Source organism: Chiloscyllium punctatum, chromosome 35 (assembly GCF_047496795.1).
Source record: "Chiloscyllium punctatum isolate Juve2018m chromosome 35, sChiPun1.3, whole genome shotgun sequence".
NCBI classification, from domain to species: domain Eukaryota; kingdom Metazoa; phylum Chordata; class Chondrichthyes; order Orectolobiformes; family Hemiscylliidae; genus Chiloscyllium; species Chiloscyllium punctatum.
In genome coordinates, this window is record NC_092773.1 from 16,044,751 (window position 1) to 16,060,312 (window position 15,562).

General features: G+C 42.1%; 1 protein-coding gene across 36 annotated transcripts in view; it reads left to right on the forward strand.

Moving 5' to 3' along the window:
- The window catches only part of LOC140459699 (calcium/calmodulin-dependent protein kinase type II subunit beta), a 265,742-nt gene that overhangs the window by 128,353 nt on the left and 121,827 nt on the right, over positions 1-15,562 (forward strand). For 25 of the 36 annotated variants that reach the window (XM_072554075.1, XM_072554078.1, XM_072554082.1 and 22 more), the window contains exon 6: positions 12,554-12,626. In XM_072554075.1, coding sequence (XP_072410176.1) covers positions 12,554-12,626 — 73 coding nt within the window. Of the gene's footprint in view, positions 1-8,563; positions 8,637-12,553; positions 12,627-15,562 lie in introns of all 36 variants that reach the window. The other 11 variants (XM_072554076.1, XM_072554080.1, XM_072554079.1 and 8 more) reach the window with 1 other exon arrangement.

Below are 15,562 nucleotides of genomic sequence, written 5' to 3' on the forward strand. Positions count from 1 at the left end.
CAGATACTGCCTCAGGCAAAAGGCTTACAGGTTTAAAAAAAAACACTTGTACAATGAAAGGGGAGTGGCCAGTTTCCCCAGTTTAGCTTTACTCTGGTTGGGTTTGGTTTTAGCAAGCAGTCATCTTTTTTGTGACTGAAAGAAGGTGATCTGTGTTGAATCCCTCTGTCATCTCTCTCCTGTGAGACCCTGTGTTTGATTTTACCTTTTTTGCTAAGGTGTGTTTATGGGAATTGTTGCAGGAATTTGGAACTGTGTCATTAAATTGGGATGACCTATTGAGTTTTGGATAGGTTAAGTTATTCTATATTCTGTTCTCTTTTGTTGGTCTTTCATTCAGTACTCTGTAAATACATTCTGTTCTGTTTAAAACCTTCTGGAATATCCACTTTACACCTTCTCAAAACATCTAGAAAAGTTAGGGTCTGGGCTTGAAGTGTTTTGAGGGGGTCTGGCCTGATGCTTAACAGGGCGGCATGATGGCTGAGTGGTTAGCACTGCTGCCTCACAGCGTTAGGGAGCCGGGTTCAATTCCAGCCTCAGGTGACTGTGCAAACTCCACACAGACATTCTCCACATGTCTGCGTGGGTTTCCTCTGGGTGTTCCGGTGTCCTCCCACAATTCATAGATGTGCAAGTTAGGTGAATTGGCCAGTGTTCAGGGGTGCGTAGGGTAAGTCCATTAGTCAAGAGTAAATATCGGACAGTAGGGAAGGGGAATGGGTCTGGGTGGGTTACTCTTCAGAGGGTTGGTGGGCTGATGGGCTTGTGGATTTGTTGGGCTTGTTTCCACACTGTAGGGATTCTATTCTTTAACAGAGGACAGGTCTTCTGGGAAGATGATGGACTTGGTCTGAGATGTGTTGACTTGTTGCTTGCTTGTGGAACAAGCGTGATTGGAGTGTGCCTGAGCTGTTAGCCAACAATGCAAAAAAGGGTGCCAAACTCCCCCTCAATGGTGAATCCCTCCCAGAATCTAGTGAATCTAGTCATTTTGGTCTCCGACAAGAAGGAATATCCCCAGCCAGATGGTCGTAAATAGCTGTAATTCTCTCACCACAGGGGGCATAGACGCATGCAAAAATGCACATAGGAAACAGGAGTCAGCCATTCGACATTTCTTGATTTTAAGATCTTGTGGAAAAGTCTCCAACACTATCCTGTGCCGGTCAGTCTTGATTTGGGCATTGGGAAGGTACATCAGGGGTGATGGGTGTGCAACATGTTAAGTTTCTGTTCAGCAAAGTGAGAGACAGTTCGAAAATACGGCCAGTACAGACAAAGCAAGATGAGAATGTTATGATGAGGAAGGCTCACTTGTCAGGCATTACTAACAAAAAGAGATGCCCCCCGCTTGCACATTCAAAGGTTCGTGGAGGTGGTCTGCCATATTTTAAAGGAGTTACAGTTTGCAAGGATTGAAAATAAGTTCATAGTGATATTGTTGTGTTCCCTTTGGCAGTTGCAGGAATGTACATTTTACTTCAGTGTATGTGGCTGTCAAATTGTGATGGGCGTTTTTTCAACTGATCGGGGAGGGATAAGGACTCGACATAGACAGTGATTTAGCCTCAATCTATCTGTTAATGACCTTGCACTGGTGTCTCTCACTAACTGTATGTTCTGTTTCGGTATGCATTTCATTGTTTAAGATTGAATCCTGCAAATCTGCCAGTGGTTATCTGACCTTGCCTGCTTAAATTAAATTAGGGGAAGAAAATTAAAGCCAGCATAAATGCTGTTAACATGATCACTGCTTCAAGGGACTGTCCACTGTGGTCACTGATTTTTATTAGATTTACCAACTGAATTTATGAGAAATGCTAATTATTTTTTGTTTTATCATCTACTTTCGGGGAAGGGGAGGGTCAAGAAGTGTCACACGAAGGAACCTGACAGTGTGGATGGTCCCTTCAACCTTGGTGAATGTTTGGTGAGGTCAGGGGATTGGGCTGTTCTTGTTCTGATGGTCTAGGAATTAAAAGACCCTGTAATACAACACATTAGCCTTTGCTTGTATAATTTTAATCTCATTCTTTCTGCACCTCAAGCTATTCCTTTGTGTTTTAATTGTGCTTGCTCATGTTTACATCTGTGATGACCTCACTTCTGAATGTTTTCTGTGCCAGTTTTCCCGTTTTGTCTCTGATGTTAAGAAAAAGAAGATTTTTATTTTAATTGTGAGTGAACTTGGGAGGAAGAGTAAGGTAATTTCTGATGTTCGGACTCTCCTAAATTTTTGTGTTTCCAACCCATCCCCTCGGTTTAACTCAGGATTTGGGGACATGATCAGTCAGGTTAAAGAGTAAGGAGATTGGCTGTTGTATTTAGTCAAACTAATTTTCAAAATGTTGGCTGTGAGGAAGTAAACATTGGAAGACACTGAGAAGAAACCTTTTACGAACTCATTGCCAGGGTAAGATTCACAATTTGCAGAGTTACCAGCATGACTTTGTTGATAACTTTACAGACTTGGTGATTGTGTCTGTCCATCTCAGACATCCTTCTTAATCTTGTTGAAATAGAATTTGTTCTGCAAGTCATGGAAGATTCTGGTGTTGGTAACAAAATCTGTCACATTGACCTGTGATGTCCAGAACACCTGCATGTTGTTCATAATTTAAAGCTGTTCACAGATGTTCAGAAGAATATACCTCTTGGGTTCCGTGGCTCTGGAGTTGCTCAAGTCATCGGGTGACCTTCCGTTCTCAGTGCAGTGGTACCACTCACCAAGGTGATGTGATGGATCAGCTCCTTCCTATTATCTGAGCCAACACAAACATTTGCAGCATTCCCCTAGCAGTGGAAGCAAGTCCAGCAACGGTCCAGCACTCATGGGAGCCAATTTCAAAAGAGGAGATGACTGAGGGGCTCTGTGCCCCTGTTAGCCTGAATCTACACCTTGTTCGTAATTTTCAGAATACTGCTTGAGCTGACTTTCCAATCCTTCACACTGGTGCACTGATTTTGCTGGACATTTGTATTGGTCCAAGTTTTCTCAGCAACCTTTGCTGCTTTCCTAAACCAGTGGATTTTAATTCCTTTTCAGATTGGTGTTAAGATATAATCTAGAGACAATGAGTTTCTTTATTCATAGATTAATCCTATTAAAAAAAATCAGTGGGAGAGGTTAAACTGTGCCTGTGCATTGCTGTGTTCAGTTGTCATTGGTGATGAGAAGATTTGCTGGAACAAACCCTGTCCAAGACTGTTTCCCTCTCATTATGCTGTTCTGACATTCCCCAGGCACCAAGGACCAGAATGAAGAGATAAGTTACAGACTTCAATTAGACTATTTCATGTTGCCAAATGATTGTTCACGGGTCCATGGAAACGCTGCTCATGTGACCAAACTTCAAATTGATTGGTTCATCGGCCAGTGATGAACAAGTGGTGAAAGAAGTGGGCTCCTGCTTACTGGTGTTAATTGACTTATACTTAATTTATTCAAGGGCTGTGGCACTGTGGTTTGTATTACTTGGCAGATCTTTGTTACGCAGCCTTGTTTAAAAACAAGTGGGTCGTTCGCCTCACTGCTCCAATAGAAGAATGTATTATTTTGTTTTTTCAAAACAGCCTCTCTCAAGTGATCTTCAGCAGTTAGTGCCATTATTACATTTAATTATAATTATTAGACCAGAACAAGACAGTCTTTTGTTTTACATTGGAGGTGATAGAAAGGCTAAAGGGATTTTGTTTTACATAGTATTCCCCCATCATCATTGTTCTAAATCACAATTTCTACTACCCATTGACAAAAGCTGCTTTTTTGGGGGGGGGGCGGGGGGGATTACTGTTCAAAATTTCAGGACCAACCATAATTTCCAGTGTCATTTCTCACTGCTGAGCATGATGATGTGGGTGAGGGGGTCCTGTGTCCGTCAAGATCTTAGCACAGCTTCCTCAACAAATCCTCAACATTATTCTGTACATCATGGGAGACTGTGGCTTCTTGATAATTTCATGAGACAAGTAATGCAGAGGCACAGGATACTTCAAGGACGCAGGTTCAAATCCCGTGGCAATTGGTGGGATTGAAGTTTAACGATAGAGTTAGAAAACCCATCTGACTGACTCAAATTTGTTTGGGAAGGGTATTGCCATCCTTAGCCAGTCTGGCTTATGTGTAACTCTAGACCAACAGCAATATGATTAACGCTTCACTGCCCTATGAAATGGCCCAGCAAGCCACTTGGTTAAAGAACAACTAGTGATGGATAATGAATGCTGACCTGGTCAGCAACACCCACCATCCAGTAAAAGCACGAAAGGCCTGAGTTACAGGGCTGCTTAAGTTGGCATTGTCCCCTCATCCATGAGGAAGTGAAAGAGAGTGATAGGGTTCAAGGGGAATTCCCCAGCCAGGCTCCCAGCTTTGTGATTGTCAAGGTAAGTAGTGTTGTAGCATTGTTGGCTGGTTTTATCTTTGTTATACATCAGTCTTACTGTCGATCACAAAAAGAGGAGAATGAAAGCCCTCATGTGAATGCCACTTTTGAGATCAGTTTAGGATTTTTAACAATGCTGGATCGCCAGGCAAGTACAGCAAGCTCCCACAAACAACAAATGTGGGAACAATGACTGAATCTGTTTTAGTGATGTGATTGTGGAATAACAAATCACAGACACAGTGGGAAGAACTCATCTGTTGTTCTTGCAACAGTTCCATGTGAGCTTTTCTAGCCACTGGAGATGGGGCCTTGGTTTGATGGCTCATCCAAATACCAGCAGCTTGCACATTGCAGCACACCCTCAGCTCAGATCTTTGTGCTTTAGTTTCTTGGATGGCAGTTTGAACCCACAGCTTCTGATTCCAAGGTGGGAGTGTTAGTAGCTCAGCCGTGGCTAGCACAGCAGTAGTGGAAAGCCACTTTGCAAGTGTAAAGTGCCTTCTGAATGGAGACCAATTGTGGGATTCCCTTCTGATTGAAGAAAAAGTCTAAAGTACAGGTCACAATTCAGGCTTTTTAATTGGCAAGGACATCTTTGTATCCAGGAACAACAGGATTAATTCAGCAGAATTGCTGCGGAGACTAGCCTGGACCCAAGCGGAGGGGACACCCAAGTCCTTGATATACTTGTGCATTTTATTCTCATACAATCTGATCACAATTCTTCAGGCCAAAAATACAAAATGCAGAAATATGGAGCTTTCTGTGGCAGAAATAGCTGTGAAATATTTTTCAAAGCACAAAAGAGTCTGCTGAAATCAGTTTTCACTAAGGATGCTATCATCCCAAAAATTCTTTCACATCTTTGGAACAGTTGTGCTTCTAACTACTTCCAAGCTAGCTTCTCCTCCTCAGTCAGTAAAATACAACATTACAGTCCATTTGGTCTGTCTCCTAGTGTCCTGATACGATATCACTTGGGACACAGCTTTATTGAAATCTTTGAAATAATATGTTTCACACCTGGATACACCTGTCAAGCTGTTGTATTGTAAAATGCCTGTGTAAACTTGGAAGATGTGTTATAACAACCTTTGCTGGAGGTAGAAGTGCTGCAGTGTTGCTCCTGAGTCAGAGGTGATGCATTCATGTCTCATTCTCACACAACTGGAGCTGACATTTCCATATCAGTGCAGAATTCATACTGCACTGTTGGGAGTAGTTTCTCCAGTGGATATAAAAGATAGCACTGCAATATTGGAAGAGTTTTCTCAATGTCCAAAGTAACATCCCTCAGCCAGCAGATTATCTTGACATTTATCTCATTGCTGTTTGTGGAATGAAAAGAATGCTGGGAACACTTATTGGGTTGTTGTGATTCCAGACTGAGAGCTGACTTTGTAGATCATTTTTGTTTCTCTTTTAATGAGGTGGTCTCACCCGGAAGCAAGCACACGATACTGCACTGCAGATTTGGTTTTAACACTAAAACGGATGTACGTTATTCAAAATCCACAAAGACAAAACACAAGAAACCAAGCTTTTTACAGATAACACAAGTTTAAATATTTCAAAGTACACAGTTTCATGTGATAATGCAATTCCATTAATCCTAACAGCACCCATTTACAGTACTCAAACTCTAGAGAGAAAACCCTTCTTTATCAAGTGTACAGAGCTGAACTGACCCTTCAATTCCTGTTCTTGAGAATGTGAGCTGCTTTCTCGATTCTTCATTCACTGAGCTAAGACTTGCTCAGTTCCAACTTGCAGTTTTCAACCCAACATTTATCGTATTTCAAACTAAAATCCTTGGACTGAGGTAACCTATTTCTGAACAGTTTGAAGCAATCCCCTTCAGGTGAAGCTGTTCTTATTTGAACCAGGATTTCTGCAAAACAACTGAAACCAAAATCTTTTCTAAATCTCTTGGTGTTTCTGTCCTGCCAATAGAAATGCTGTTAAGTTCCTTCCACCTGAAGCCTATTTACTGCCGATGTAAAAAAAATCTCCCAGTGTGAACAAATTCCCATTAGCTTCCAAGAACCATCTCTCTCATATATTTTCTTTGAATGAAACAAAGTTTCAGAAGGTTTTACAAGTGAAGCATCACATCCTTTCATTCATACAGACCAAAACACATGCACCATGAATTCAAACTTCAAACTGGAAGATAAATTATGTTGAAATATATAATCTACAAGAATGTGGAGACACAAAACAAAGTTTGTGTTTCGTTCCTCTGACACATGCTTTTCTGTCTGCCCAGATTCTGCCAGACCTGTTAATTATTTCCAGTGCTTTCTGGTTGTACTTGAGATTTTGAGTTGAGAGAATATTTTGCCTTTGTGTTGTTGTTTGTACTATTTTACTTTGTGCAGTTTGGCAACTGTGTTTGACTATGGTCCAACAGTGAGTTCACTTGAACCTTTGTTCAGTGGCTGGAAAGCATTCTTGGACATCCTGATGGTGTGAAAGGTGCTGTGGAGACATTTATATTTGAAAAGGTAAAAATCAAGATCAATCAAAGATGGAGACTCAGTTTATGACTGTGCACCTTAGTCCTTTTACAGCTGTTTCCCAGCAGCACTCCTCCCCCCTACTTCACTGACCCGAAAACATGTGACTTGACTGACTTGTGGAGTTGTATTTGGTCCTTTGCACAGATTTTCACAGTCACACTTTGTCGATAAAAATCTCACTTGTTATAAAACAACCGATGCCTCGATCCTTTGAAGAATTCCATAGGAGATCTGTTCATACACGTCTTGCATAACTTTCAAATTTCTCAGATGAATGGCATCTGTCTTTGTTGAACTACCAAGCAATTCCTTTGTAGTTAAAAAGCATGTTGATCTGCTGTGGAACTAGGATCTCAGAGTTAGAAATTATTTGGTAACTTGTACCTGGCCTGAGGAGCACATGATCAGCAGCCATCATGCAAGTTTCCCCATGGAGTCCTGAAGCATTAGATTAACAGATTAAAAGACGATTTCACAACAAAACAGTCTGGCTATTGTCTACAAATCCGAGCGAGTGCAGCTGATTGTTGTTTATTGTTACAGGGGTTTTGATGCCTCAGTTTTTCCTTTTTCTACATCAACACCTGATGGAATGAGAGCAATGAAAGAGAGGAGCTAAAGGATGGAGAAAGAGGTTGCACTTGATCATCTTAATGTCAGCAGCTAGTTTTGTACACTCAGCCAAGTGGGAGCAATCAACACTGTGGCACAGGTAATTTCCAAATCAACCTGTTAAGGGAGATATTAGCAAGCACCTCTGGAGCATATGGGACTTGAACCCAGCTCTCCTGACTCAGAGGAAGGAATGCAACCAGTGCACCAGAACAGCATGTATCATGGGTGGATAAGATATTTTCAGTAGTGATTCCAGCCTATGATTAGGGGCACTTCAGCATCAGTGAACACAATTAGCCACCCAGCCTCACTGCCCATCAGCCATATAACATGAGAAAGTGATTCTTCTGGGTTTTACTTTGTATGAGAAAGGTTGCTAAAAGAGATCACCCTTAAACTAGGAGCAAATTGCAAACGTGTTTGAGACCGCTGACCTCTTTCAACTGGATGTTTTGCTTGTGGTTAATTTGGTTATTTGCTGGGGTCTTGTGAGAGTGGTACAAGAATGAAAAAGCCTGGAGAGAAACTGAGTTGACATTTCAGATTAATAACCCGTTCATCAAAACTGTGCAGCATTCTCTTCTCTCAACAGACACTCTCTGACCTGTTGAGGTTTTGTCCAGGTTCTTTTTGTTCCTATTTGAGCTTTCCACAGTTTTTTGGGATTTTTCTTTGTCCTGTGTTAGCGGATCACGTTGTTTTAAGTATCACTGCCTTGCTGTTATGAGTCATAGCAGTCAGAAATTACCTTACAGCTGTTTCCACTCTTTGTGTTCTTTCTAGATTTCATTTCTTGTTTAACTGTGTGAGACTTAAAGTCAAAGGAAGCGTGAGTTGCCACTGGGCTTAACCAATCGCTGCTCTGGCACCATGTGGATGTCTGTGTGCCAATAAAACTGTCCGTTTCTTCCTCCTCTTGTGACGATTCTCCTCTTCACTTCCACAACATTCACTAGTCCTATGGTTCTCCCCCTTCCTCTCCTTACCACTCCCCCTCCCCCCACTTGTCTCTCCTTGTCCCGCTTTGTTTTACAGTCACTGTATTCATCAGATTCTAGACAGTGTTAATCATATTCACCAACATGACATAGTTCACAGGGACCTGAAGGTCAGTATTTTCTAACATTTACAGGAATGAAGAAAAAGAACCAAAAAAAATGATACGCTTGAGTCTAAAATTGTGTCATGTTTACAGGTGCAGAGTTTCTTCTGCCTCTGGTTATTGTTTGTCCTCTTTTGTGTTGTTATTTTACCTCATTTTCGTTGTCCTACTTTGCATGGCTATCACTACCATTCCCAAAAGTCTCTTGGGCTCTCAGCTGTGACAGGCAATCGAAAGGAAATCAATCGGGAAAACTCTAATCATCAGCAGTGCTCTTTCCCCTAACTACCCACCTCCCTTCCACCTTGCCCTCATGGTTCCCTCATCTTGTATGCTAGGTCAAAAACTTGAATTCGTTTTGCAGTGAAAGCTTGCTGCACATATTGGAAACAGAATGCCCATCCCCATAAACCCTGTCATATTTAACATAAAAGTATTGTTTTGGAAAATGTTACCCCCTCATGACCTTTGAGACTTCAAGGGCACGAATGCACTTCTTCCCTTCCCATCCTTCTCGAGTCTGTCATGCTTTATTGCTCTTGACAATGTTCTTTAAGAGAAGCACAGACTGGTTTGTGGCCAGGGCCAAGCATGAGCTTAGAACCACTTCCTCCTCCTCATGGCAGCTTCAACAACTGAGACTCCGATCAACCACTCTATCAAGTGAATGGGGCACTCGGTGTCATACAAGAGTCAGACTGCACGCCACTGCGGGTCAATGGGTGGATTATTTAAAGCTGCTTCGGTCAGTTTTGTTGATATTTGAGGCCACTGAGTCACTTGGATGGTGGTTAGATGTTGGTTAACATTGAGATCAGGCTGCAGGACATAGACCATCAATTGTGAAGTTGTATGACAGGGCGTGAAATTTTTTTTTAACTTGAGGTTGGTATTTAATGTTCCAGAACAAGGGTTTTGCACCATCTCTGCTCAAGCTGAGGGCAGGGGTATGGCAAGATGGCACAGTACAGGATGAGGTAATGTTTCTTGCACCAGTACAATATACATTTGGTCACCTATTGGTTTTCTTAAGTTGTCTTGTTTTCTTTCTTGAAATACATAATGCCTTGCTCGTTGCCTAAATGCTGACTCCCATCAGTTGATAGAGGGTGACTGTATAGCATTACCTGAAAGGCTTAAACAGGCTCACCATGGGCTGTGGTATTTATTAAATCTTTTGTATACTCAGATTTGAATAATTATGACTACTTTCCACCCCCCTTTTTCAGACAATTACAGTACCTTGATATTCACTTTTATTTGCCATTATGAGATTTTTCATTGTTTCTTTTCATTCATGATATTTTTGTGGGTAAATCAGTATTTTTGAGATTCAAAATGATAAACAGTTGACATCAAGAATCTCATGGTCCTCTCCCCTGTCCATGATCAGCATCAAAAGAGACCCTGTTTCAATTTGAACTCATCACGAGGCTAACTTGGTTTTCACCTCCTGTTCTGAAAATCCTGCAGCGCTTCACTGGTCTCACTCAGTGGAATCCTTGCAAATGCTCAGATTTGTTCATCTCCCAGTGGAACACCCTTCCTTTGGAGGCTTCATGAAAAAATAAGATGTAATTCCGAGAAACTATCAATGTCCATGTGTCATCGTCCTTCCAGCTTCAGATCATTTTTCTTCAATTGAGAGATAATGCAAAGATGAGTATTAAAAATCCTTTTTAGTTAATATGACTATTAATTTTCTCAGTTTAATCTTATCATAGAATTCCTACAGAGTGGAACCAGGCCACTCAGCCCAGCAAGTCCACAAAGATCACCTGATCAGCACCCTACCCCATCCCTGCCTTTCCCATGGCTAATCCATTTGGTCTGCACATCCCTGGGCACTATGGGCAATTTAACAATAGCCAATCCATCTTTGGATTGTGCAGACATGGAGAGAATGTGCAAACTCCACGCAGTTGCCCGACGGTGGAATTGAGCCTGAGTCCCTGGTATTCTGAGGCAGCATCGCTAACCACGGAGCCATCATGCTGTCTTTTTTGAACTATGATTCTGTACTGTGAGTTTGGAGAAGATTTGTAGCTCAGGTTGAGGTTCTGGATGTAGGTTTGCTCGCTGAGCTGGGACGTTCATTTCCAGATGTTTCATCACTCTAATAGGTAACATCTTCGGTGGGCCTCAGGCAAAGCAATGAATACGATTCCTGGTTTCTATTTATATGTTTGGGTTTCCTTGGGTTTAGATGTAATTTCCTGTTCTTTTTCTCAGGGTGTAGTAGATGGGATTGAGAGCTCCGGTTGGAATGCCATGCTTCTCGGAATTCTTGTGCATGTCTCTGTTTGGCTTGTCCTAAGATGGATGTGTTGTCCCAGTCAAAGTGGTGTCCTTTCTTATCTGTATGTAAGGATACTATTGAGAGAGGGTCATGTCTTTTTGTGGCTAATTGATATTCATGTTTCCTGGTGGCTAGTTTTCAGTCTGTTTGTCCAATGTAGTGTTTGTTACAATTCATACAGGCAGAAAACTCGCCACCAGGATACATGAACACCAACTAGCCACTTTCTCACTAGTATCCTTACATACAGATGAGGAAGGACAACACGTCCATCTTAGGACAAACCAAACAGAGACATGCACGAGAATTCCGAGAAGCTTGGCATTCCAACAGGAGCTCTATCAACAAACACATCAAGTAAGACCCCAACTGCCACCCCATGAGAAAAAGAACAGGAAATGACATCACCACAGGCAATAACATCACCAACCCAAAGAAACCCAAGCATATAAATAGAAAGCAGGAAACATGTACACTGCTTCGCTTGAGGCCCACTGAAGATATTACCTGTTAGGGTGGCGAAACATCTGGAAATGAACCTTCCAGCTCAGTGAGCAAACCTACATCCAGATTCTGTACTGTTATGGCAGTTCAGTTTGCATTTTTTTAGTGGGAGAGCACGATGTCAATATGAAATCACTGTTTCTTAGAAAAATGTTTATATTCTTCACGTTCTAATGAGAGCTGACCCCGATGAGATAGTGTTTTGAGTTCTTTGGATCCTGAATTAACAGTGGGAAGCTTGGGTTGGGTGCAAGGTTCAGGAAATGCACTAATTTTCTACAGCTATCTCAGAACTCTGAACATTGCACTTTCTTTCAAATGAGCCTCACAACAGCCAGGGAACCACAGCCTGAAGCAAAGAAGTAATTTAAAATAACATGGGGCCATCAAGTTTCTATGAATTGACCCTGGGATTGAGCTGAGTTGGGAGTTTGAAGGTGATGGGTGTTTCAAATTGTGTCCCCAAGTCCTGATCACAAGCAGTGATCACGATATATGCTGTGTGTCTTTGGTTGTTTGAGGTCTGCTGTTTATTCCAAATGTTTAGTTTGTTCAGTGGCTGTAGCAGTGGTGAAGATCACATCTGAGTGCTGTTTTTGAGGTAACAAAGTGGTGAGCAAGGTGCTTATGTTTCAAAACTGACTGTTGCTGCTTGTTTCTGGTGGTGTGACTGTCTGACCTGGTTTGGGCTGACAGAAGACAAGTGGTGGGACAAGAGCCCTGTCCTGCTGTGGTCAATCAGTGGGGTATTCAGAGGGGGGTGATACACATGTGCATATGTGGGCATTTGAATTACTGTGCAATTTTGCCCATGGGAATCAAGCAGATTCTGTATGCTTTGACAGACTGCCTCCCTGGTATAGCCATTTGATTTAGAACGCAAGATATTCTGTGACAGCAATGGGCCGATCAAATCCCCATCCTTCCCATGGAGAAACAAGTCAAACCAAAAAGTGGTTCTGTTGCGTTTTTCCTGCTGGATTGAGCCAGCACCAGATGACTCCTGCTTTGCCCTGGCCTGGCATTATGCTGAGACTTGTTTTTTGAGAGAGACAGAGCGCCAGTCTGTGCCACGTGAGACTCACCTGCAACTAACACGCCCCCTGGTGTTTGCATGCAGTCATTGCATTCAACAGATCCTGGAAGCCGTACTGCACTGCCACCAAATGGGTGTTGTCCATCGCGATCTTAAGGTGAGTTGTATTGTAGTAATGACGGCGAGATTGTAACCCTCGCGAGTTGTGTCTTTTACATATTCTGGTAAACTGTTTTACATTTCTTTGCAGCTCCATTGGCACTGGTAATTTTAACACGGAACAGGAACTGAGGGTTTCTATTTTGTATTCCCTTTGAGATTAGTCTTACTGGGAACTTTCTGGGTGCGGTGTGCTGTTGAGGGTGCATATATGCAGTAGTGAAAGTCTTACCACGTATACTGATGAAAAGACTTTCTACTTCTGTGTAGTTAGCAAATTAATTATATTTGAGGTGGGAATGGTAGCCTTTTGCCATCAGTGCAGATATTCACCTCTTGAAAGGGCTTGTGATGAATTTGGAATTAATAACATGGTGAATAAATTGCGCTTAATCTAAGCACATTGCTAGACAGAAACCTAGAAAAGTGCCATGTTGCTTTTTTCTTTCAAGCAACTACAGCTGCATGCTGACTTCCCTTGGCTTTTACTCCAGTCATTCTTTGTAAAGCAGCTCAGGGTGTTTTAACTCCGGTTGCACACCTTGAAGAGTTCTTTAACTGAACCAGGGCACACGAAGGGACAGGCGGGTGAGTTTGGAGAAGAGACCTGACACTTCAGTGAAATTCTTCAAAGCAAGTCTCGAGTGTTGTATTTCACTGTTGTGATGAGTCTGTGAGATGTGAGAAAATGATTTTTGAAAAATCAGATTTTAAAGCCACTTGTTGGGATGTTATATCATTAGCTGAGATGATCCCAGCCAAAATGATAATTTAGAACACCATCATCTCTGTTCAGTAATCAATGTTTGACATTTTTTTCTTGAGTTTCATATTACGTTGAATTTCAGTTAAGTTTTCTTTGCCTCAGTACATATAGCTGATGTTGTATGGTTTAATCTGACCTTTTTCAGGGAGTGTCAGGAGCAAGGGTCTCATATTGGCCGATGGCTGATTGCCACTGGATGATGGAGGTGGCAAATGCTCTCATTCAGACATCCATGCCACTGCATGGCCACCTGCCAAAAGACGTGATGGGTTTGGGGCACTGTGTGTGTTTGTGTTGAATATTGACTGAGTCAACATCCAGTGCATGGTGCCTTCCCCTTGTGGTCCAACATCACCAAAGTTTTCAGCTGGTGGTTTGGAAAAGAAACGTACAAGGGATGAGGTGGAAAGCCCGTGTTAAAATTACCAGCTCTCTCTAACAAGGCTTGAGGCTTTTGGTGGGCCTGCTCCTTCTTGCATGTGTCTTTTAGCTGGAAAGCTCTATCACTGGGATGTGCTGAAAACGGCATGGCTGCTTTAGATCAGAATATGTGCTTCTAATGTAGTTTATTTTCTCATTTAGTTGCTGGATTTTGCATATTTATATCATGAGTACAGTAATTTTATGCAGTTATTTTTACATCATAAAGATAGTCAGTATTTACTTTTTAAAGTAAATGAAGGAAAAGTGGTATTTACGTGAATAAAAGATTCTCAAAGTGTTGATGGTCTGGTGTTATATATAAACATTGGGACTATGTCACTGCTTTATGAATTCACTGTGATGCACAAAACAATACATTTGATAATTAATTAATTGCCCCCCTCCCCAACCACTGCTGCCAAGTTGACAGCTCCACAAGCTGCTGTTGTCTATAAACTGAAGCGTTTAGGCCCAGGGTACAGTGACATTACAATCCCAAAGAGGAGTTGTAAAACTCCAGTCAACCATCTTCAATTTTTGTCAGCTGAAGTTGGTGACACTGAGAGACCTTGTTACTTTCTCATCAGTTAATTTCATCCTGCTTCTGCTGAAGCCAGTCAAACAGTGCAGGAGGTAGCATTGCTGGCAACAATGACAGTTTTTGCTTTGTCCCCCCACAGAGCACACAGGCTGAGGTGCCTTATCTCTGAAGTAGACCAAACTTTGTAAGCCTTCCCTTCCCTGGTCTGACGCACCTCACTCCATCCCAAATTAGACAGCCTGAATGCCCCCTTAGAATACTCAGATTAGCCAATCACCCTGACACAAACACACGTGGACAAGAAGATCCGTGCACCACCTCTACTTCTGTGAGTAAAAGCTGAGGTTTCATTTGACAACTGTCTGTAGGCCTGAGGGCAAATTCATGTTCCAAATTGTTTACCCAGCTCATGACCCAGTACCACTGCTTGTGAGTTGAAGCACTTTGCTGCCATCAATTGTTTCACCATAATTAATCAGATTAATTGATAAACCAACAAAACCATTTTTAAAACTTATTTTTGAATGTATACATGCCTCCCATTCTGCGACCCTACTATCTGAATGCAGCTGATGCTTCACCATGTTGCTCACCAGGCACTGATCACATTCCATTCTCTCTCCTCGTGTCACCAAGACCTCTGAGTATTTGGGGCACCACAGTCAACCCAGGCCTCTCTTCACATCCTCCCTCACTTTTCACACAGCCAAATGGTGAGAAATGGCCATATCTCTATGCTTTATGCCTGTCCACAGTCTAGGACTCTGAGGCCAATCATACTGCGTTTAATTCCATACCAATTGAAATTAGCACACATATTGTCGGATTGTGGAGACTAACTTACCTGGATCTTCAGGATACTGACTTCCTGATTTTTCCTTCACCAACCACCCACCCTGAGCTAACACCCAACTGGTCAACTTCAGATTAGATTAGATTACATTAGATGACATTACAGTGTGGAAACAGGCCCTTCGGCCCAACAGGTCCACACCGACCCTCCGAAGCGCAACCCACCCAAATTCTTGCCTAATATCTTACCCGGCATTGAATACAGGAAGAAGAGACCATTCAGGCACATTCTACCATTCAGTAAGATTAAAGCTGATGAGTGATCAAACTTCATCGGCCTGCCTTTTCTACATACCCCCTAATAACATAAGTTAGCTAACTTCTGTCATTCTGCCATCTGAAATTATAACTT